The 21540-nt window shown below is 37.6% G+C and overlaps 1 protein-coding gene across 14 annotated transcripts in view; it reads left to right on the top strand.

Annotated features, from left to right (window-relative positions):
- Positions 1–482: 482 nt before the first annotated feature.
- The window catches only part of LOC115722713 (eIF-2-alpha kinase GCN2), a 37652-nt gene continuing 16594 nt past the window's right edge, over positions 483–21540 (top strand). For 5 of the 14 annotated variants that reach the window (XR_004012832.2, XR_004012834.2, XR_004012833.2 and 2 more), the window contains exons 1-20: positions 483–1039; positions 1251–1319; positions 1406–1465; positions 1547–1652; positions 2069–2173; positions 2318–2722; positions 3612–3740; positions 3830–3916; positions 4025–4111; positions 4203–4314; positions 5064–5181; positions 16451–16505; positions 16856–17025; positions 17119–17303; positions 18623–18771; positions 18929–19178; positions 19827–20109; positions 20288–20381; positions 21057–21137; positions 21220–21276. Coding sequence is in view for 9 of the 14 variants with exons in the window: in XM_030651996.2 (XP_030507856.1) it covers positions 885–1039; positions 1251–1319; positions 1406–1465; positions 1547–1652; positions 2069–2173; positions 2318–2722; positions 3612–3740; positions 3830–3916; positions 4025–4111; positions 4203–4314; positions 5064–5181; positions 16451–16505; positions 16856–17025; positions 17119–17303; positions 18623–18771; positions 18929–19178; positions 19827–20109; positions 20288–20381; positions 21057–21137; positions 21220–21276 (2757 nt within the window). In the remaining 5 variants the exon portion in view is untranslated. Of the gene's footprint in view, positions 1040–1250; positions 1320–1405; positions 1466–1546; positions 1653–2052; positions 2174–2317; positions 2723–3611; positions 3741–3829; positions 3917–4024; positions 4112–4202; positions 4315–5063; positions 5182–16450; positions 16506–16855; positions 17026–17118; positions 17304–18622; positions 18772–18928; positions 19179–19826; positions 20110–20287; positions 20382–21056; positions 21138–21219; positions 21277–21540 lie in introns of those variants that run through there. The other 9 variants (XM_030651994.2, XM_061103576.1, XM_061103577.1 and 6 more) reach the window with 9 other exon arrangements.

Genomic DNA, 21540 nt, shown 5'->3' with positions numbered 1-21540 from the left:
TCCACTGACTAGTAGTAGCTCACTTAGCACCAAGGTGCCAGGGGGTGGTGGAGAGCTGACACCAGGGTCCCCATTTAAATAGCATTCTAAGCTTTTAACATTCTACTAGGAACATATATGATTTTGCCTATGTAGATATATGGCCAAACCATATGCTAAATCACATAGTTTCTCCAATTCGATTGCACCATTGTATTCGTAGACCTAAATAAATGGTAAATACCAAGTTCCGTCCCAATTCGGACAATATTGAAGATATTTACGAAAATGCTACAAACATACAAACTAAACATCAGCATGCTACCAGCATGCACCTCAACATGCGCTACCACTTGACCAACTTGTAAGCATCACCTAACTTGTAACGTGCCATCTTAGTACGCACGTTACACCCCGTGTATCCCTACCCTTATTTGAATTTCACTCATTTTGAGTAATTGACTTTCTAAACGCTCCAATTAATGTGTAGAAATCTTTGTTTGTAGTATTTTGGGACAAGCCTCAATCCTCTTTAATATACATTCCAAATCTACAATGCAATAATCACAGTCACAGAGAAATTCCATAAGTGCAATAATAAATCGACATAAGAACTTTTTTTTAGTAAGGATACACGCAAGGGTATCCCAAGTCAGCACTCAGCACATACCATCCGGCTCTTCTGTTTAAACTCAGTTCAGCAGCGACGCCCTCCTGTATCAACTTTTTGACTATCGTATGAAAAAGAGAAAGAGAAAGAAGTGATGTAAATGTAATACCAATTATAGTTATTTGCATTTTGATTTGATTGGATTCCTTCATCCAATACCATAGCAGTAGCAATACTAGCAATAGTAATTTCTACTCATTGGGGTTTGGGTCTCTGTGGTGAGTAAGGGTAGGAGATGGGCTATGGTTCGAAGAAGAAGAAGCGTGGAGGAGGAGGAGGGAGCGGGAAAAGGAGTAAAGGAAGGACACCATCCAAGGATCATGGCCATGGCAGCACTCATCATAATACCGATTCTGATAATGAACTTCTTTCTGAGGAAATCACTGCCTTGTAAGTTTTATTAATTTATCAGATAGTTTAATCTAACGATGCTTCGGCTATTCGAACGATGAGAAGAAGATAGTTTAATCTAATCAATTTTTAGAGTTAGGCGTTATCAAGTTTTGGTTGTTTACATTTCTGAATGTTTTCTATTTCAATGTGCTCAACAATGTGTCAATGGATTTTCCATCGCTCTCATGTTTACTCTCATCTATCGTAGATGCGCAATCTTTCAAGAAGACTGCAAAATTGTTCCTGGACCACCTTCTCAAATTTCCATCAAGATAAGGTTGGAGTTTTGTTTCTAAAGTTGAATTGCATCCCATCATGATGTATATGCTCTTCTTTAATAAAAATGCCCTTACATGTGAACAGGCCTTATTCAAAGGATATGGGTTTCGAGGATTTGGATGTTTCTGCTGTTCTTCTTGTTAGGTTGGTGATTTTTTTTTTCCTTGTTTTTTTTGTTATGCACTTTCGTAGGTAGTAATTGTTCTTATTTTATTTATTTGACAGGTGCTTGCCTGGGTATCCTTTCAAGTCTCCAAAGTTGCAGATTACTCAAGAAAAAGGTTTAACAAATCATGATGCTGAAAAGCTTTTGTCTCTTCTTCATGATCAGGTAATTGTTGACTCTCACATGCTTGTGGTCTTACAAAAAATGTACTTAGTGATGCAAATTATGTTTGGCTCTTTATTACATTGTCTTACTAGATATCCGTTCTGCGTAATTATGTGATTAGGGAGCTAGGAGGAGTCATAATATCTTAAAGTGATAAGTAATGAATCAGTATACATTGTTCAGAAGAAAAAGAAAAAAAAACAAAGAAAAAAGAAAAGGAAAAGTAAGGCTTGATGGGTTTTATTGATTATACGATATGAATATGTAAATGTTAACTCACAAATGCAATCTGGTCTTGTTTTTTAGAGAGAGAGGGAAGAGAGAGATTTTGATCATGTATGTAAGAACTGCTCTCAGTTTTTCTAATCTGCAACATGCATTATATTGGTCGTTTCAGCAGTTTGTTTATCTTTTAGGCAAATTTTAATGCTCGAGAAGGACGGGTAATGATTTTCAATTTGGTGGAGGCTGCTCAAGAATTCATCTCTGAAATTGTGCCAGTGGGCCAATCACATGATTCTGTAAGTTTTGTCCTTCACGGGGCTTCAACTTGTTAATTTATTAATCTGGAGTTAATTCTCTTACTCTTGAAAGTGTAATACTTCAACTTCCTTGGAATAATTTATTAAATAAGGTTGTTCTCTCATGTCCTTTTCTCTTGGAAGGTCTTATGTTCGAGTTTGGATAGCAGTAGTCAATTGTTTCGTCAGGATATTGCAGTTTCAAGTAATCTTGGGGGGCCTTTTGTTTATGGTTTTATTGACCTTTTCAGTGGCTCAGGGGAGTCCTGGAATTGGGGTTTTGGGTTGGATGAGAACGCTGGAATAAAATCCTCAGTGCCACTGCCACCACATGCTTTGAATGCCTCAAAAATTGCAGCTGAGGTCAAGGAGAATTATGTCAGACCATTGGAATTGGAGGAAAAAAAAGATTCTTTACATAACCCTACGGCCATATTACACGCTCTTCAAGAAGAGAGTGAAGAAGGTGATAAAAACATATCTTCCACAGATTCCAGTACATCTTCAGAGGAGGATTTAGTTGAAACCAGTGGAACAAGTGAGGAGGAGGTAAGTAATTTGTGCAGTCTTGATGTTTGACTACTGACTGTATTTATGTTCATTTGTATTGATTTTTGCTTGTTAAAGAAGTATAGTTATTTTTTTCCATTTTCTGATTTGTTGAGAGGATGGGAAGTTTCGAGTTAGCTTAGTGTCTTTTTATGGATTCATTCAGTTTGAAGTATCTTGAACAATCTTAATGAAACTAGACTTGTTTCTTATCGACAAGAAAAGAAAAAACTGGTTTCATATTGATGATTGGGCATGCAATATTAATTTTTTTCATAAAAATTACTTGTCATTGGGAATAGTATAGTGGTTATGAATGCGTGCATGTATGTGCGTGATTAAAATAATTTCACAGCAATTTGATGAATTTTTCAGCAATATTATTGGATAGATCACAATGTAACCAACACTTGTGGTTGTGGAATGTGACGATCACAGTTATGTGTAGGTCATTTTGGGACCGGAAAGAAATATAAAAGATTTATTATATTGTTTTTATTGGATGCTATAATATTACGTAGCTCTTGGGTTTTTAGTACAAAATATATGAAAGGTATCAATTTGTGATTTAGTTAGGGATTGGTGTACATGGTTGTAAGCTCTATAATGATATCTTATCGTCTTTTATAACACGTTTACTTTCATTCTCACATCAATAATATAGTCTCTGTTTCTTATCCTAAAAATAAGAAGCAAAACTTTTTTGGATATAATGAAGGATGTAACTCTTTTTAACTACAAAGTGACCAAAAATGACATTTACTTTTTAAACATTCCTACTCATTGACATTCAGTGTCATTTTTGTTTTCTGGGCTAGTTTCCATGTTAAAAATGCTAAATAACGTCAAAAAGCATATCATACTATAGCTAACTATTCTCTGCTTGTAGGATTTCACTCTTGGGGAACATATAGAGGAGGAGGATGGGGAGCAGGGAAGTGACAGCTCAAACTCACCATCCTCTAGGTCAATGATTTTCGAACAAGTATCTCAAAATTCTAAAAGGGATTTGATTATGGTAAATTCTGTTTCTCTTTTGTTCTTATATACATTTAAAAGTTTGTTATCTATGTGTATATACTTTGGTTTTTTTTTGCCCTTATGTAGGTTCATTTGCTTCGACTTGCTTGCTCTTCTAATGGGCCACTGTCTAGCTCACTGCAACAAATATCAACAGAACTGTACAATCTAGGGGTAAGACTTTTCAAATTCATTGTTCCCATATCTTTCTTATAATAGAAAGCTACCTCATCTAATTTCCCCATGTTCTCCTTGATGCTGATCTTTGAATTGGGTGAACAGATTCTCTCAGAACAGGGTAAGGAGTTGGCTTCTGAACCATCTACACATTTTAACAAAACATTTGATCATGCATTCCAGCAGTATATGGTAGTTTTCTTATTACTTAATGTTTAGTTGCTTAGTTTGGCTTCTAATTCTTAAAAATACGTTGCTATTTATTTTAATTAATTATATGTAGGTTTCATCAAAATTATCTCAATTCTGGAAATACACTTCTGATACTGAAGGGCGGAATACATCTCTTCCAAACTCTCGATATCTCAATGACTTTGAGGAATTACAGTCCCTAGGTAAAGAAAATCACTGATTTTTCTTGTTACTTTTTTCATATGGTTTTCTTACTTTGGGAGCTCTTTCCAACATAATTCCGATTATGGTTTCCCTCTCTCTGTATGTACATGTATTTAAAGACCAATAGTATATGTATTTGTACATCCTAACACACTGACAAATAAAGATAGCATGCACGTGCATCCTACACAAAACTAATTGATTATTAGAAATGTGCATGTATACATTAATATATAATATTATATATATATATTTATAGACTACGCTCCCTGCTTACCACTACAATATTTGAGGACACCAGAAAAAGAAGTGTGCGTACATTGTTATAAAGCTAACTGGAAAGTAACTACATTGCGTTACTTACTACTTCTGGTTATGTTAGTTGTGCCAGTGGGTTACCTATGCAGTATGGGATAAGCTGGCCTTTAGTTATTATTTTAACTTCTGTGCACCATGTTTCTTAATTTCTTAACTGATTTTATTGAAGATTGAATTGAACCCAAGAAGCTACTTCTCTTTGTTAGTGTGCAACTTATTTATTTTATTACCTAGCTTTTGTAAAATCAGTTTTTACACCCACATGTTTTATCTTTGATAGCTTTATCTTTTTAATATATATTTCCTCTATTGTTCTTTTGGCCTACGAATTTTACTTGATCCGATACTATTTTTAAATTTTATTCAAGACAAAGGAAATAATTAGCTCAACCCTTTTCCTTATTTTGTACTTTGGTATTCTTCTTAATAGGTCATGGTGGTTTTGGCCATGTTGTGCTGTGTAAAAACAAAATAGATGGAAGACAGTATGCAGTAAAGAAAATTCAGCTCAAGGACAAAAGCCTGCCTCTAAATGATCGGATACTAAGGTTTGCTTTGTTTTGCTGCTACCTATAGACAAACTTAGGAGTCTTTAGCCCACAAAGAATGGAAGCTGTAAGATATTGTACGAGATTATGTTCTTGTTTTGAAGTCATAATTTGGTAATGTTCTTGTTTTGGAGTCTTTAGCCCACAAACGACAGTTACTTGTAACTAAATCATCTCCTATTGTTAATGAATTTCATGTAACCATAGTCGTACTGGAACAATATCTCTCCTCGTTCTGGAAGTTATGCCCATGCACACGAGGGGGTTCCATGGCCCTTCTGGTCATGGAATGCACCAAAAGCCCACTGGATTCTAATCCCAACTATAGGGAGATCGAGAGGGACTTTGATGGTCTGGAACACTAGAAGTATCATGGTTTTAGACTCAATGGTGGGTAAGTTTTCAATTTCAGCTTTGATTAAAGCAAAAGGTTAAGACCTTTTGTGGTTTTCAAGGGTCTATGGGCCTTGTTCGTCTTAGAACTGAATTTTGGGATGAATTTGGTGGGCTTGCACCAAAAGCCCACTGGATTCTAATCCCAACTATAGGGAGATCGAGAGGGACTTTGATGGTCTGGAACACTAGAAGTATCATGGTTTTAGACTCAATGGTGGGTAAGTTTTCAATTTCAGCTTTGATTAAAGCAGAAGGTTAAGACCCTTGGTGGTTTTCAAGGGTCTATGGGCCTTGTTCGTCTTAGAACTGAATTTCGGGATGAATTTGGCGGGCTTGAGTTCAATTTGTGGTGAATCATGGTGTTTAGGGGACAAAAACTTAGCCCTAGCCTGCTGATTCTGAATCTGAGCTTAGTTTGTCAGAAAAAGAAATGTTATGATTGATTAATAATCGTAATAACCTTGAGCATGTGACTAGTGATTTTTTCTCTCTTCTCTCTCCTCTTTCTGAGGAACATTGTCATGCACACTAGGGCTGTCCATGGCCCTTCTGGCTATGGAAAACACCAAAACCCCACTGGTTTTGGGAAGAAAAAAGGTCATTACCCCACTGGTTTTGACTGGCAAAATCAGTGTGATCCTCTAATTGATCAAAAACTCCGAAAATATTGGAGTTTTCACACTAAATACAAGGTGTTCATGATTACTTTGACTTATGATGGTGGATCAGTTCGAATATGTGAGAGAACCAGACACTTTGGGTATGAAATCACTATAACAATTGATGCTGTGGATTGGTTAATCGAGACCGTGAAGGAAGTCCATCAGAAGGAGGAAAGACAAAGAGTTAGCTTCAAGAGATCATTTCGAAATAGTTCTGGCAGTTGGTTACTGGAGTGTTTCTCAAACAGAAAAGGAAGCTTTTTGAAACTTTCAGCACTAAGGAACAACAAACTGAAATCAGTTATCATACCAGAAGAAGAGAACGAGGAAGGATGGTCTGAACTCATACATTGCCTAAACAGAACTATGAAAAGAGAACAAGCAAGTGTCCATGGGAAATCTGTCCAGAAGATAGGAGAGATGCAAAGCAAAGGACCTCTGAACCAACGATCGTGGGTTAATGTTGTCAAGGAAACAAGGAAGCCGATGGTCAAACAACCCGACTTATTGAGGAATGCTACTTCGAAACTGCCAGGCCGAAGAAAGAGTGATATTGATTGGCTGGACCTATATCCAGCCATCAATCCTAGCTTTAAACCAAAGAATCCATACCCAGAAAAGAGATTCCAGCAACCAAAGCTCTATGAATACATGAGATCAAAAGCACAAAAGAGGAATTGGGAGTTGGCCATCATTCTCACCCGAGATAACAGCTACGTATCATGGAGTGTCATCTTTTATAATTTATCCAGGGAGTTAGGCAGGAAATTGGTGGTCAGCCAGCTATTTGATGACAGATGCATTGTATGGTGCAAAGATGAGAAGGAAAGAGATGCTTTAATCCTTATTCAACGATTGAGAGTTCCAGGTGCACAGACGGTTGTCTCTCTCTCTCAATGGAGCTGGGAAGCTCAAAAGGAAAGCATTAAAGTCGAATGTAGAGACTCTTGGATTGGTATATACGGACTGCCTTTGAGCCTATGGAACATGAAGACCTTCAGGAAAATAGGTGAGTGTTGTGGTGGACTTCTGGATGTGGACAAGGAGTCTGCTGAAACTTCCTTACTTTCTCACGTGAGACTTCAGTTGGTGGGAGACGAAAACGGATTCATACCAGAGTCATTGATCCTGGAATACGAAGACAGCAAGGTTGAACTGAGGTTGTTCAAGCTGAATGACTTGAGTTATAGGTTCCATGGGTACTTTAACACCTGTTGGTACCAAGACTTCGACCACAACAAGGTGGCTGGCGATGAGGTAGACACTGGGGCCGATGAGGGTTATGGTGTAGAAGGCAGGGGGGTAGCCGAGGCGGTCGGAAGGGAAAGGGTGAATGGGAGCAGAGGCGAACGGGATGGTCTGGTGCGACATAAGGAAGACAATGGGATCAGGCACGAACAGAGGAGATGCGACGAAACCACAACGACTGCTCTCACTCGGTCGGTGGAAACAGTGCCGCCGACTGCAGCCTTTTCTGATGACTCGGCAATCGAGGTATATCCAAGCAAGATATCCTGCGGCAAGAGTCAGCGTGCGACAATTGAGAACGATCCTCTTCCCACAATTCTTGGTTCGGCGGCGATTGGGAATTCCAACGTAAAAATACGATATTCAAGGGGGTCGGTTGCTATTCACAAGATATTCAATAGATTGTGGAGAGACCTGCAGGAGCCACGTGTGCAAGGTCATTTAATGCCAAGTACTTTTATTAATTTAAAAAATTTGTGGCAGCTGTATGATAAAGGATGGGTAATGGGCCAAGTTAACTGGGCTCAAAACAGAGATGGACCCTCTTCAATATTGGGCCGAACATACAGTGGGGAGAATGGGAAAAATAATGAGCTGACTTTTATAGGGCCAAATTGCCTCGTGGGCCACTGTTTAAATGGGCCGGTCAAAAGGAGCACTCAGGCCGTGGATGTGGAGAAGGTGAGAAGGACATTGGGCCATTTAATTTATAAACACTTGGGGCCTTACACTTTGATACTGGAACAGGGGCTTTGTTTTAAAAATAATGTTACAAACAAAGTGTTTGAAGGCATTCTTAAGTCAGTACAGCCTAAGAGAAGAGAGGAATTTAATAGTGCAATTATCAATTACTGGGAGGAATGCAAATCTCGTGGCAGCCTTAAGTCAAATTCAGTAATAAGAGAATCGGAACAAACGATAATTGAGGAAGAAGTTGTTAGTAAAAAGAAGTTGAAAGTATATCTTAGGAAGAGAAAAGACAGCCCCAAGGGTAATGGCGGGGCACTTGAGAGCTTAGATGGGGACGTCCTTTGGGAGGAGATGGAACAGATTGAGGAACCTCACTTGGAAGACATCCATGACCTCAGTTCAGACGATGATAATTCAGAAAAAGAAGGTGGTTATTGCACAGAAGAAGAGGAAGAAAAATATGAAGACATCATAAGTAACATCAAGGAGCTGTGGCAAGAAGATGGAAATCCCAACAAAGGCTCGAAGCCCACTGAGCAAGCTGAAGAATCAGAAGGGGTGGAAGCAGTCTATCCAGAGGAGAGAAGGAACTTGATGCTATCTGAAATTGATCTTGTTAGTTCCATGGCAGAATTGGGCATGCAACTAATACTCAATGAGAATGTAGTGAAACAAAAGACTCCGTGTCTCAAGGGTGGAAGGAAAAGAAATAGAGAACTCAAAAATCTGGCTTTTAACATAAATTATGATAAAAGCCAGAAAAAAGAGGGTCCTTCAAAAGAATCATTATGAGAATCATGACCTGGAATGTTAGAGGAAGTGGAGACAAGATGAAGAGGAAAGCGATCAAAGCTACAATTAGTAAGGTCAATCCGGATATGGTAATATTACAAGAAGTGAAGAAAACATCCGTAGACAGGATGTTCATTGGCAGTATTTGGAGATCTCGATTCAAAGCTTGGATCTTGATTCCAGCTATTGGAAGGTCAGGGGGTACGCTATTAGTTTGGGATACTAGAAGCATTACTGTATTGGAATCTATGGTCGGTGAATTTTCCATTTCAGTTCTTATAGAAGCAGAAGGTCAAAGGCCATGGTGGTTCTCTGGGGTATACGGTCCATGTTCATATAGAGAAAGATTAGAATTCTGGGACGAGATGGCTGGGTTAAGCGCAATCTGTGGCGAGATGTGGTGTTTAGGAGGGGACTTTAATGTGGTTAGGAGGGTACAAGAGAAACTAAACAGCATTTCTTCGACCAAGAGTATGAAGATGTTCGATCAACTGATATGTGAACTGAAGCTTATGGATCCAAAACTAAACAATGGAAAATTCACGTGGTCGAACTTTCGAAATAAACCTATTTGTTGTAGGTTGGACAGATTCTTATTCACCAACAGTTGGAGTAACATGTTCTCTTTCTTGCAACAAGAAATGTTGGTAAGGATTGTTTCAGATCACAGCCCAGTTATACTAGACTCTAACCCCCCTTCTTGGGGTCCCAGCCCTTTCCGATTTGACAATCAATGGCTAGAACACAATACATTCTCCAAGGATTTTGGGGAGTGGTGGAAAAAGGCTGAAGGATCTGGTTGGGCGGGCACAATTTTCATGAGCAAATTGAAGGAAGTCAAAAGGAAAATTCAGGATTGGAGTAAGAAGACATATGGCAATAAACACGTGGTCAAAAATGCTCTGGAAAGAAGACTGATGGCTCTGGATAGATTGGAAGCTTCAGGTGCGTGGGATCAATCATTAGTGGTGGAAAGGAAGAAACTCAAAAAGGAATGGCAGCAATTGGTATTTGAAGAGGAAAGAAGTGTGTGGTTGAAATCCAAGTGTAAATGGGCTAAGGAAGGCGATGCCAATTCAAGATTCTTTCATAATCTTTTGAATGCAAGGAAAGCTAGAAACACAATTTCAAGAATAGAAAAGGAAGATGGAACAATAATTGAAGAAAAGGAAGAAATAGCCAAGGAGATAATCTCTTTTTTTTCAAGCCTGTACACCTCCGAAAGAAGATTGTGTAGCGGCATTGAGGGAATTGATTGGCAGGCAATACCAGATGGAGATGCTAGACACCTAGAGAGATCATTTGAGGAGGATGAAGTCAAAGAGGCAGTCTTCAGTTGTGAAGGTAGTAAAGCTCCAGGGCCAGATGGCTTCAGTTTAGCCTTGTTTCAGACTCAATGGGCGGTAATTAAAGAAGATTTGATGAATGTTATTAAGGCATTTGAAAAAGATGGCATCATTCAAGGAAGTATCAATGAAACATTTATTTGTCTAATCCCTAAGAAGTTGAATAGTTGTAGGGTTAGGGATTTTAGACCAATTAGCCTTATAACAAGCGTCTACAAGATTATTGCTAAGTTGCTTTCATTCAGACTCAGGAGTGTACTGGGAGATACTATCCTCGAAACTCAATCGGCCTTTGTTGAAGGAAGACAAATATTGGACTCAATTCTCATTGCTAACGAGACAGTAGAAGACTATAGGAGTAGAGGAAAGAGTGGTTTGGTCTTCAAAATTGATTTTGAGAAAGCCTATGACCGAGTGGAATGGGACTTCCTAGATCTGGTCTTGTGCAAGAAGGGCTTTGGGGAAACATGGAGGAAATGGATTAAAGGGTGTATCTCCTCTACCTCATTCTCAGTCTTCGTCAATGGCACACCAAAAGGAAAGTTTGTTGGATCTCGAGGACTCAGACAAGGTGACCCACTCTCTCCCTTTCTTTTTACCCTAGTGGCGGATGTGCTAGGAAGAATGTTGAATAAGGCAATTAGTTCAGGCAACCTTTCTGGATTTCTGGTGGGCAAGGAAAGAGTCCATGTCAGTCATCTTCAATTCGCAGACGATGCATTATTTTTTGTGGATAACGAGCAGTCGCTATACAAGTTGTTGCGGTTAGTTGAAGCGTTTTGCGCTGTATCTGGACTAAAAGTTAATATGAGTAAAAGTCAATTACTGGGTATTTGTATGGATGAAAGTACCATTGCAAGACTCGCAGGTAGAATTGGTTGTGAAGTGGGCAGTTGGCCAATGCAATATCTAGGTCTGCCTTTGGGGGGTTCACCGAGAAAATGGAGTTTCTGGGAACCAGTTCTGAATAAGTGCGCCAAACGACTAGATGGATGGAAATGTGCATTCTTATCTAAAGGGGGGAGGCTGACACTCATTCAGTCAGTTTTATCATCTCTTCCCTTATACTACCTATCACTATTTAAAGCTCCTAAGTCAGTGGTTAGAACTATGGAGAAAATGATGAGAGACTTCTTTTGGGAAGGCAGTGAATCTACAGGTGGGGACCATTTAGTGGCTTGGGAGGAGATGTGCAGGCCTCGAGAGGAAGGAGGCCTAGGAATTGGGAGATTAGAGGCACGAAACAAAAGTTTGCTTATGAAGTGGCTGTGGAGATTTCCCTTAGAGCAAAATTCGCTTTGGCATAGGGTGGTGGTAAGCAGATACGGTAGGGATGATAATTTCTGGGATTCTAAGAATGGAAGTCGTTTGTCTCCCAAAGGCCCGTGGAGGGACATTTCAGATCTGTATGCTGAGTACTTGGGTTTGGTACATTTCAAAATTGGAAGAGGGGATAGGATCCGATTTTGGGAAGACACCTGGCTAAACGAATATCCCTTGATTAGTGAATTCCCTGACTTAGCAGCAATATCAAAGGAAAGGAACGTTCCTATAAAAAAAATGATAGCGAATGAAGGGTCACCAGGCGGATGGGTGGAGAATTGGAACTTCCAGTTTAGAAGGAACCTAATGGATAGAGAGATACCAAGCCTAATATCATTAATGCAAAAGGTGGAACATGTAAGAGTGCTGAATATTTCGGATGATAGCCGAATTTGGAAACCGGACCCAACGGGAGTATTTTCTTGCAAATCAGCCTTCTCTTGGTTGACATCAAACTCATCAATCGAGGACCTGGCTTGGACAAAGATACTATGGAAAAGTTGCGTGCCATCAAAAGTTAAAGTATTTGGGTGGCTCGTCGCCTTAGACAAAGTGAGTGTCCATGACAAGATGCAAAAAAGGAAGCCTTTCCTGTATATATCCCCTGGCTGGTGCGTTTGTTGTAAAGGCAGTGGAGAAGATGTGGAACATCTATTTCGAGATTGCAAGTTTATTCGGTGTCTATGGAAACACGTGTTAGAGGAGTTTGATTTGGCTTGGGTTATGCCAAGGTCAGTAACACAAATGATGGCTTCCAAGTTAATTGGCAGCAAACGCAGAACAAAGCTTTGGAAAACTGTGATCTTAGCAACAATTTGGGCTGTGTGGCTTGAAAGAAATGCTAGAATTTTTGAAGGGGTTGCTAAATCAGAAGCGGATGTGTGGGAGACAGTTAAATTTTGGACAGCTACTTGGGTCTTTAAAACAAAACATTTTGAGAATTTGTCCTTTTTAGACTTAAGCAGAGAATGGAAAACCATTTTATAAGCTGTCGAGAATGATTCTGTTTTAGGTTTTGTCTGATGATAATTGTAATCATGGTTTTCCTCCGCCATAAGTGAGGCTCATTAATAATATCGGGAAGATCCCTCCTTATGTGGGTCTATTCCCTTTTCAAAAAAAAAATCATGGTGTTTAGGGAGGGACTTCAATGTGGTAAGAAGAGATGAAGAAAAACTGAATAGTTCTTCTTGTACTAGAAGTATGAGAATGTTTGATAACTTAGTTCGCGGGTTGAGGCTTAAGGATCCAAAACTTAACAACAGAAGGTTCACTTAGTCGAATTTCAGATCGGTTCCCATTTGCAGCAGATTGGATCGTTTCCTTTTCAGTAACATATGGAATATCATGTTTCCCTTTGTCAGACAAGAAATGTTGATGAGATTGGTTTCCGATCACAGTCCAATAATCCTTGATTCCAAAGCTCCCAAATGGGCCTGGCTCCTTTTCAGTTTTATAATCAATGGCTGGATCACAATTCAAATGATAAAAAGTGCTTTGGAGAGAAGGTTGGTGGATTTGGATAGAATGGAAGGAAACGTTGGCTGGAATCACGCTTTAGTGGAGGAAAGAAGCCAAATAAAAAAGAAATGGCAGAATTTAACTTTTGCGGAAGAGAGTAGTGCATGGCTGAAAGCCAAATGTATGTGGGCTAAAGAGGATGACAGTAACACGAGATTTTTTCATAACATGCTAAATGCGAGAAAGACAAGAAATACTATTTCAATAATTGAAGGGAGGACAGAACGTTCATCCAAAAGAAGAAGATATGGCTGAAGTGATCATCTCGTTTTTTAAAAAATTATACACTTTTGAGAAGAGAAAAGGGAGCAGTATTGAAGGAATTGGGTGGCAAAAATTTTGGAATTTTGGGTGGAACAATTAGGAAGGCCTTTTGAAGAAGAAGTTAAAAGCACGATCTTTAGTTGTGAAGACAATAAGGCTCCAGGTCTTGATGACTTTAGTATGGCCGTTTTTCAAGCTAACTGGGAGGTTATAAAAGAGGACCTAACGGAAGTTTTTAAATCTTTCGAGAAAGGTGGAACTATTCAAGGAATCATCTGTTTTATTCTAAAAAAGTTAAACAGTTGTAAAGTTAGTGATTTCAGACCAATCAGCTTGATAACGAGTGTGTACAAGATCATTGCTAAGGTGCTCGCCAATAGACTCAAGGGGGTAATGGAAGACACTATCCTGGAAACTCAGTCGACCTTTGTAGAAGGGAGTCAAATTCTGGACTCTGTGTTGATTGCTAATGAAATTGTTGAAGATTATAGAAATAAAAGGAAAGAAAGGTTTGATTTTTAAAATCGATTTTGAGAAAGCATATGATCAGGTGGAATGAGATTTTGTGGACCCGTTGATGAAAAAAAAAAGATATTTTGGAGTAAAATGGAGAAAGTGGATTAGAGGATGTATTTCCTCTACATCATTTTCTATTTTCATTATTGGTAAGCCAATGGGAAAGTTTAACGGGTCTCGGGGACTAAGACAAGGGGACCCATTATCTCATTTCTATTCATGTTGGTGGCAGATGTACTAGGAAGAATGGTGAATGAAGAAATTGAATCCGAGTGTATCTCTTGCTTTTTAGTGGGAAAAGACAAGATTCAAGTCAGCCACTTACAGTTTGCGAACAATACTCTCCTCTTTGTTGATGGCGAAATCTCGCTCCAAAGATTGGTAAAATTAGTTGATGGCTTTTGTGTGATGTCTGGACTAAAGGTTAACATGAGTAAAAGCCAACTGCTGGGCTTATGTATGGTTGAACAAGTGGTTGCTAACCTTGCTGCCAGAATAGGGCGTGATATGGGGAATGTGCCTGATTAAATTTGAATTAGGTACAAAAGGCAAATACAATTATATTACAATGAAGGGTGCAAACACAATCACATAGTTACATATCAGGCACAACGTAATTAACACCATTTTCCAAGACACTAGGAGTTACAATTTGAAAGTCTACCATCCATATTACTTCTTGGGGAGGTTAAGGCCGAGCATCGGTCAGTTTGGTCGGTTTTTTTCAATCTAAATATTCAGATTTTGGTGTTTTGTCTGGATTGGTGCAATCCAAAAACCGACCGACTATGTAAAAACCTCTTTTGAACCGACCAATGTGAGCCAGAGTTTGGTCGGTTAAGACTAGGGCTGTACAAAAAAATTTGTAAACCGCCCAAACCGAATAACCCGCCCAAACCGAACCGAAAAAACCGATAAAAATTACAAACCGAAATAACCCGAAAAAATTACAAACCGCCCAATCTGTTAATTGGGCGGGTTGAAAATAGGTCCAACCCGCCCAATTAAACCGACCAACCCGACCAACCCGATTTTGCACCTTTAATTTTTTTTTTAATTTTTTAGTTTTTATTATATATAACATAAATGATTAAATATATAATTATATAAAATTATATACTTAATTATTAATTTTAAAGTCATACATATAGTGTTGTACTTTGGTGGAATATGATTTTTTTAATTTATTTTTTTAATTTTTATTGATTTTGACTTTAAAACTAAAAAGAAAAAAAAAAGTTTGGCCGGTTTGGGCGGGTTAACCCGACCAAACCGCCCAAACCGTTGGTCGGTTTATAGATTTTTTTTTTTTACATTGGGCGGGTTGCACTTAAATTTTAGCAACCCGAACTTTAGATTGGGTTAGAAAATATATAGGATAAACCGCCCAAACCGACCGATGTACAGCCCTAGTTAAGACTGCTGAAATCGATTTTTTTTTTACATGTAAAATAAAATCAATGTCTAAATCTATTTTTTGGCATTTTCAAATCTAACATAGAATTACAATTTTTTTTTTGTCTCTATAAAATATAATCAAAGCAAAAATTAGAAAAAACTAAACAAACTTGTAAAAAATCAGTAAAATATAATTAAGGATCGTAAACAACTTCCTTACAGAACACAGTACACTAAAAACATGTTAAAAATCAAAGTAGAAAAAAAAAGGTTGAGATACCGATTGAAACGAGACTTGAGAGTGAAGATGAGCTTAGAAATTTTTTGAGCAGAGCAAGAGGTGTGGGGGACTCGACGACCGGGGATGGAGGGGTGAGGTGGAGTTGGGCGGCGTCGGTTTCAAGCACAATTGGTAGAGGTGGGAATGAGCGGTTGGGGTCGAGAAAGGAAGCTTGGGGGCTGTGCGTTTTTCGTGGTTCAGGCGAGACAAAACGGGAGGGAGATGGTGGTGGTGACGTACTACCGTGGTGGGTTTCTGGTGCGAGTTTGTGCCCTGGTTAATTTTGGGGCTTAGATGCAAAATGCCATAATGGAGAGAGATTTGAGAAAGACAAGCAGGCAAAGAGAGAGAGAGAGAGTCATGAGAGAATAAAACTATTCTGTTTATTTAATATTAATATATTATATATAAATAAACTTACGGTCGATTTCGGTTTTTTTGGTCAGTTTGTAACTGAAATATAAACCGACCGTTTAATGGCAGTTTTAACCGTTGACAGTTTTTTCAGTTTTGGTTTCAATGGTTTCGGTTCTAGCGGTGTTTGGCAGGTCGGTTTGAACGACTTTCTGGATTTCATGCTTAGCCCTAGGGGAGGCCAGTGAGAATGAGTTCAAAACATTCAAACTGTTGGGAAGGCCGTTCTTAATGGCCTCTTCAAATGCCTTCCTTGTGCCCTTATCAAACAATAGCACTCTAGTCTTGTCTTGTTTTTAATTATTTTCTCTTGAAAAATTACAAGACTTAATTTCTTTCCTTTACCACTTTCCCCTTGTCCTCTCTTTTCTCTCTTTCCAACTTTGCTGATTAACTTTGGTGGGGTACTTACTATGTAGGGAAGTAGCAACACTTTCACGTTTGCAGCATCAACATGTGGTTCGCTACTATCAGGTGTGGTTTCTTGGTTCTTTCATTGCTTTGCTTCTGATTTAGTGTTCCATTTTTTCTATTTTTTTTCCTTTATATGAACTGAAACATACATTTTCTAAGAGAGTAACATTTTGTAGTTGAAATTTCATTTTTTAAATTTTCTTTCGGTTGCTGCGTATTTGTTCTTTTACATTCACATCTATATCTTTGTCATAATTTGAAATGATCTAATATGTAGCTTTATTTGTATACCACAAACATACAGGGTTTAATTGCTATTTTCCTCAAAATTTGAGTAGTTTGATGTAATACAAAGTTTATTGTTGTGAATGTTCTTCATGATGGTTCTAATAATGGTATGAACTTCCTAGGCATGGTTTGAAACAGGGATAGTTGGTTCTTATGGTGACACCACTCTGGGGTCAAGAACGACAGCAAGCTCTAGTTTCAGCTTCACCAGGACAAGTTCAGCAGATGCCCTTGGACAGGACACCAATCTTGAATCAACTTATCTTTATATACAGATGGAATATTGTCCTCGGTAAAAGCCTTTTTCGTTTTTTTTAAATAAAAATTCAATTTTGTTTGGATAATTAGGTAAAAGCTTTCTTGAATGTTTCCGTCATCATTGAAGGACTCTACGGCAGGTTTTTGATTCGTATAATCACTTTGACAAAGAGTTAGCATGGCATTTGGTACGTCAAATTGTTGAAGGATTGGCACACATACACGGGCAAGGAATCATTCATCGAGATTTGACACCAAATAATATATTTTTTGATGCTCGCAATGATATTAAAATTGGGGATTTTGGTCTTGGTAAGATATATGTTCATGGTAATTTGACATTGTTTTCTTCATTGAGCACGAGTTTCAGTGGTATGGTTATGTCATTGGGTCTCTATACACCAATAGCAAGGATCATCATGTATCAAAATAGTAATTGTCTCAAACTTCAGTTTTTGCTGTATAATCATTACTTGAAACCCCTAAATTGTTATTAGGCACCAGTGGTGTCCAACATCACCATGAGGTACTGCTTTACAAATAGTTAGCGGTTTTCTATAATAATTATTCAATTAAAATGTGTGGGATCCGATACTTAATTATACCAACAACTGTATGACACTTCGTGGTGGTGTCATGAGTGCCCTTTAGCATCTCACAAATTAGCATCTCACAAATTAAAACGTTGCTTCCAGCCAATGGTTCTTTTTAGAACTTCATCAAGGTATATGTTTTTGAATTTTTTTTTTTCTGTGGAATAAGTTCATTTGGAAATCTTCTATTCACAGGCAAAATGTTTCTTGACTGGTTATCTTAGAAAGATAATACTAGTTAATGGTGTAAAGAAAAAGGCCTCACCTTGATATTTCTTACTTATGATGTGTGATGCAAGGAAGGTAATAAGAAGCTAGAGAGTTTTAATTTCTGAATCAGTGAATTGTAGTGTGAGCAGAGTATGGTATAAATTGTAATGATACTGTAAGACTGAAATGGTGATTTTTATGAGGAAATTTGTGGTGATGACAATTCCTTGGGTCATTTGGCTGGAAGGAAACAGCCATAGCTTCTCTTTGGGCTTCAGTAGTGAAATAAAATAACAATATCAGGCCTTCTTTAGTCACTGATGGCTGTCAAACCACTTTGTTTAGAGGTTTTTATTTTGAATATGTTTTTTTTTTGTGAGGTAGTATATCATTATTTTCTGTCTTCGAGGATACCTTATTCTCCCATGTCCCGTAATGTTAATTTTGATTATTACAACAAGTTTTGTTTGTTGTTGTTGCTGTTATTGTTTTTAAAACAACTTAACGCAGTACATGCTACTGAATTTACTTTTCTGGGTATTACTTTTTACGAGGCCAAACAAGAACCATTTAGAGACCACATTCACAGTTACACTGCAGGTTGTGCAATTTGATGAATAGCTCACTGAAACCTATCTGTCCTATTATTGATATCTTAGCTTGTAGATTCCTTAAAGGCTTAAGCTATTAGTAGGATGCAATAATGTCTGATACTCCCCTTATATGTATTTATGTATCTGGCCATCCACTAGTAATTCACTTGCTGTAAAATATATGGAGCACTTATATTGGCTGTTAGCTAACAACTATTTATTTCTCTCCTTGTAGCCAAGTTTTTGAAGTTTGAACAGTTGGATCAAGATCTGAGTTGTCCTCCAGATGCAACTGGTGTGTCTGTTGATGGTACTGGTCAAGTTGGTACCTATTTTTACACTGCACCTGAAATTGAGCAAGGATGGCCAAAGATTGATGAAAAGGTGAATGCTTGTCTTGAAAGATTCTTTTGTTTAACTCCATTTGTTTGGATGTGTGTTTCTTTTGCTCCATATTTGAATGTTCTATAACAGAACTTTTGAGATAAATTGTTTATTCAGAATTGGACTTCACTAGTGTTTGAATAATTTCAAATTGCAGGCTGACATGTACAGCTTGGGAATAGTTTTCTTTGAGCTTTGGCACCCATTTGGAACTGCAATGGAACGACATGTTGTCCTATCTGATTTGAAACAGAAAGGAGAACTTCCATCTGCATGGGTTGCTGAATTTCCAGAACAGGCATCTTTGTTGCGACGCTTAATGTCTTTAAGTCCATCTGAACGTCCTTCTGCTACAGAACTCCTACATCATGCATTCCCTCCACGAATGGAATCCGAGTTGTTAGACAGTAAGTAAATATAATTTTGGTTATCGGAGTCATTTAAGTGCTTCATTACAATAAATAAGATTGGACAAAGCAATCTTAAAAGCGGACAATGGAAGAATACAGCACATAAAAGAGAAAGAGTATGATGATGAATTCCTTAAGTTTCATTTCCTCCAAAAAATATCAAAGTGTGCAATAACTAATAAGCCTATAAAACCTAGGAAAGGTGCTTGACTTGACTTGATTTGATATGTATATATATGTATCTATATTATATCATTATGTTGTGACAACATTGTCTATTGTTTGTATATTCTACGGGCTTCTTTCTGAGTAGTGTTTGGAGATATTTGTTTCTAGTTTATGGTTTGAACAACCTTTTTGTACAGGTAGAGTTTGTAAGTGATGGTTATTTCTTTTTCGTCAAACTGGTTTTCATCTCTTCCATCAATATAAAGAAAATGTATTTATTTTCTCTGTTTCTTCCTTTCTTTATTATTTTATTTTAAGTTTATATTTGTAGGTTATTGGTGGCAGTTAATTTCACTGTTCTCATAATTACCGGCCTCCTTGAAATGTTTTGTGTGTGGGGGTGTGATTGGATTGAAATATTTACGATAAATATGATCAATAGAGTTGATTTTCTTTTTTTGTATTTTATGTCATCAGATATTCTACGTACAATGCAAACTTCGGAGGACTCAAGTATATATGATAAAGTTGTGAATGCCATTTTTGATGAAGACACATTAAGCATAAAAGACACACATCATCACACTGGTAGATTTAGGTTATCAGGAGGTGGTCCTTCTTCCATCCAGTATGCTGATTTAGATACTGAGGTCCGTGACTATGTCACTGAAATCACAAAGGATTTCTTTCGAAAACATTGTGCAAAGCATTTGGAAATAATTCCCATGCGCTTGTTGGATGATTGCCCACAGTTCAATAGGTTCAGTGCTTCATAAATTACCTTGTAATCATGTTAAATATTTGTTTCTCTTAATCTTTAATAATCAAATGGTATTTCTGTCATAACATTTATGATGATTAGGAACACTGAAACTCTTGAGCCATGGAGATCTTTAATAATCAAATGCTATTTCTGTCATAACATTTATGATGATTAGGAACACTGTGAAACTCTTGAGCCATGGAGGAGACATGCTTGAACTTTGCCACGAGCTGCGATTGCCTTTTGTTAGTTGGATCATCTCCAACCAGGTGTTGTACTAGCTTAAATTACTGAAGTCTGGAACTTATCTTTCTGTTAAATTTATCTTCTTTGCCATCAATTTAAAGTTTGTTACTCATTTCTTGGTTTATTGTGCCTTAACGTTTTCATAGGTTTTATTATCTAGTAAGAGTGCAATTATTAAATTGGATGACATGGAGGCCTGACATACAAAACGAATGAAAATAATGTAGACTTACTTGCACAAGAGAGTATTGATTTTTTAATTTACGAAAACTTATATATACAAATTACATAAATATGTGATAACACATAAGAAATAAAGGTTCATCAATAATAAGCATAAGTAGAAAATGTAGAAATTATTTTGGGTAGACGAGTTTGACCCATTTTACATGTATCAAGATTCCACGTTGTTAATGTGACAGATGTTGAAGTCCTACTTAACTTGATGCGTGTGTCAGTTAAATCTCAAAACCCATAGAGCCAAACTTGAAATAGTCACTGTTACCTGATACTAATGCTTCTGCAGCTTATTGACCAATACCTTGGCTGCTAATCTCTCCTTTAGTTATCGCTTTTGTAGTTCTACATATTTTTCCTGGTCTATTTTTTGTTTCCTCTAGAGTAGATGCTTTTTTCTCAATAGTCTGAAAGTTTCTCTGCTGTTTAACTTGACTGCACGTTCACTTTCTATTTTGTAGAAATTTTCATTCAAAAGATATGAAATTTCATGTGTATATAGAAGAGCAATTGGACATTCACCACCAAATCGCTACCTTCAGGTATATGTTATAAAATTATTAAGAATGCTATTTGGTTGAAACTATATATGTCCGTTGATTTGAAACTTGCTCTTCATAACAGGGTGATTTTGATATTATTGGAGGTGCATCTGTGCTGACAGAGGCAGAAATTATCAAGGTACTCTATGCTTCTGTTCATTCTAGTTTTCTCTTGGCTGTATGCAGACCGTTGTGGTTTTGGATATTCTTTATTTCAACTCACTAGAACTGATGGTTGCAGAACTAGGTATACTTGTCTAGGGGAATTCCAGGAGTAAGTGGTAGTACATCAACGTTTTAATTTGTAAGACTAAGACCATACTGATCCTGTTGTATGGTTTCGGTTTCATTTTTGTGTTTGCTTCATTTAGTTTTAATAGGATAATCATTAGAGAACACTATG

The sequence above is a fragment of the Cannabis sativa genome, chromosome 9, assembly GCF_029168945.1.
Source record: "Cannabis sativa cultivar Pink pepper isolate KNU-18-1 chromosome 9, ASM2916894v1, whole genome shotgun sequence".
NCBI lineage: Eukaryota > Viridiplantae > Streptophyta > Magnoliopsida > Rosales > Cannabaceae > Cannabis > Cannabis sativa.
This window is presented reverse-complemented; position numbering and strand designations above follow the sequence as displayed.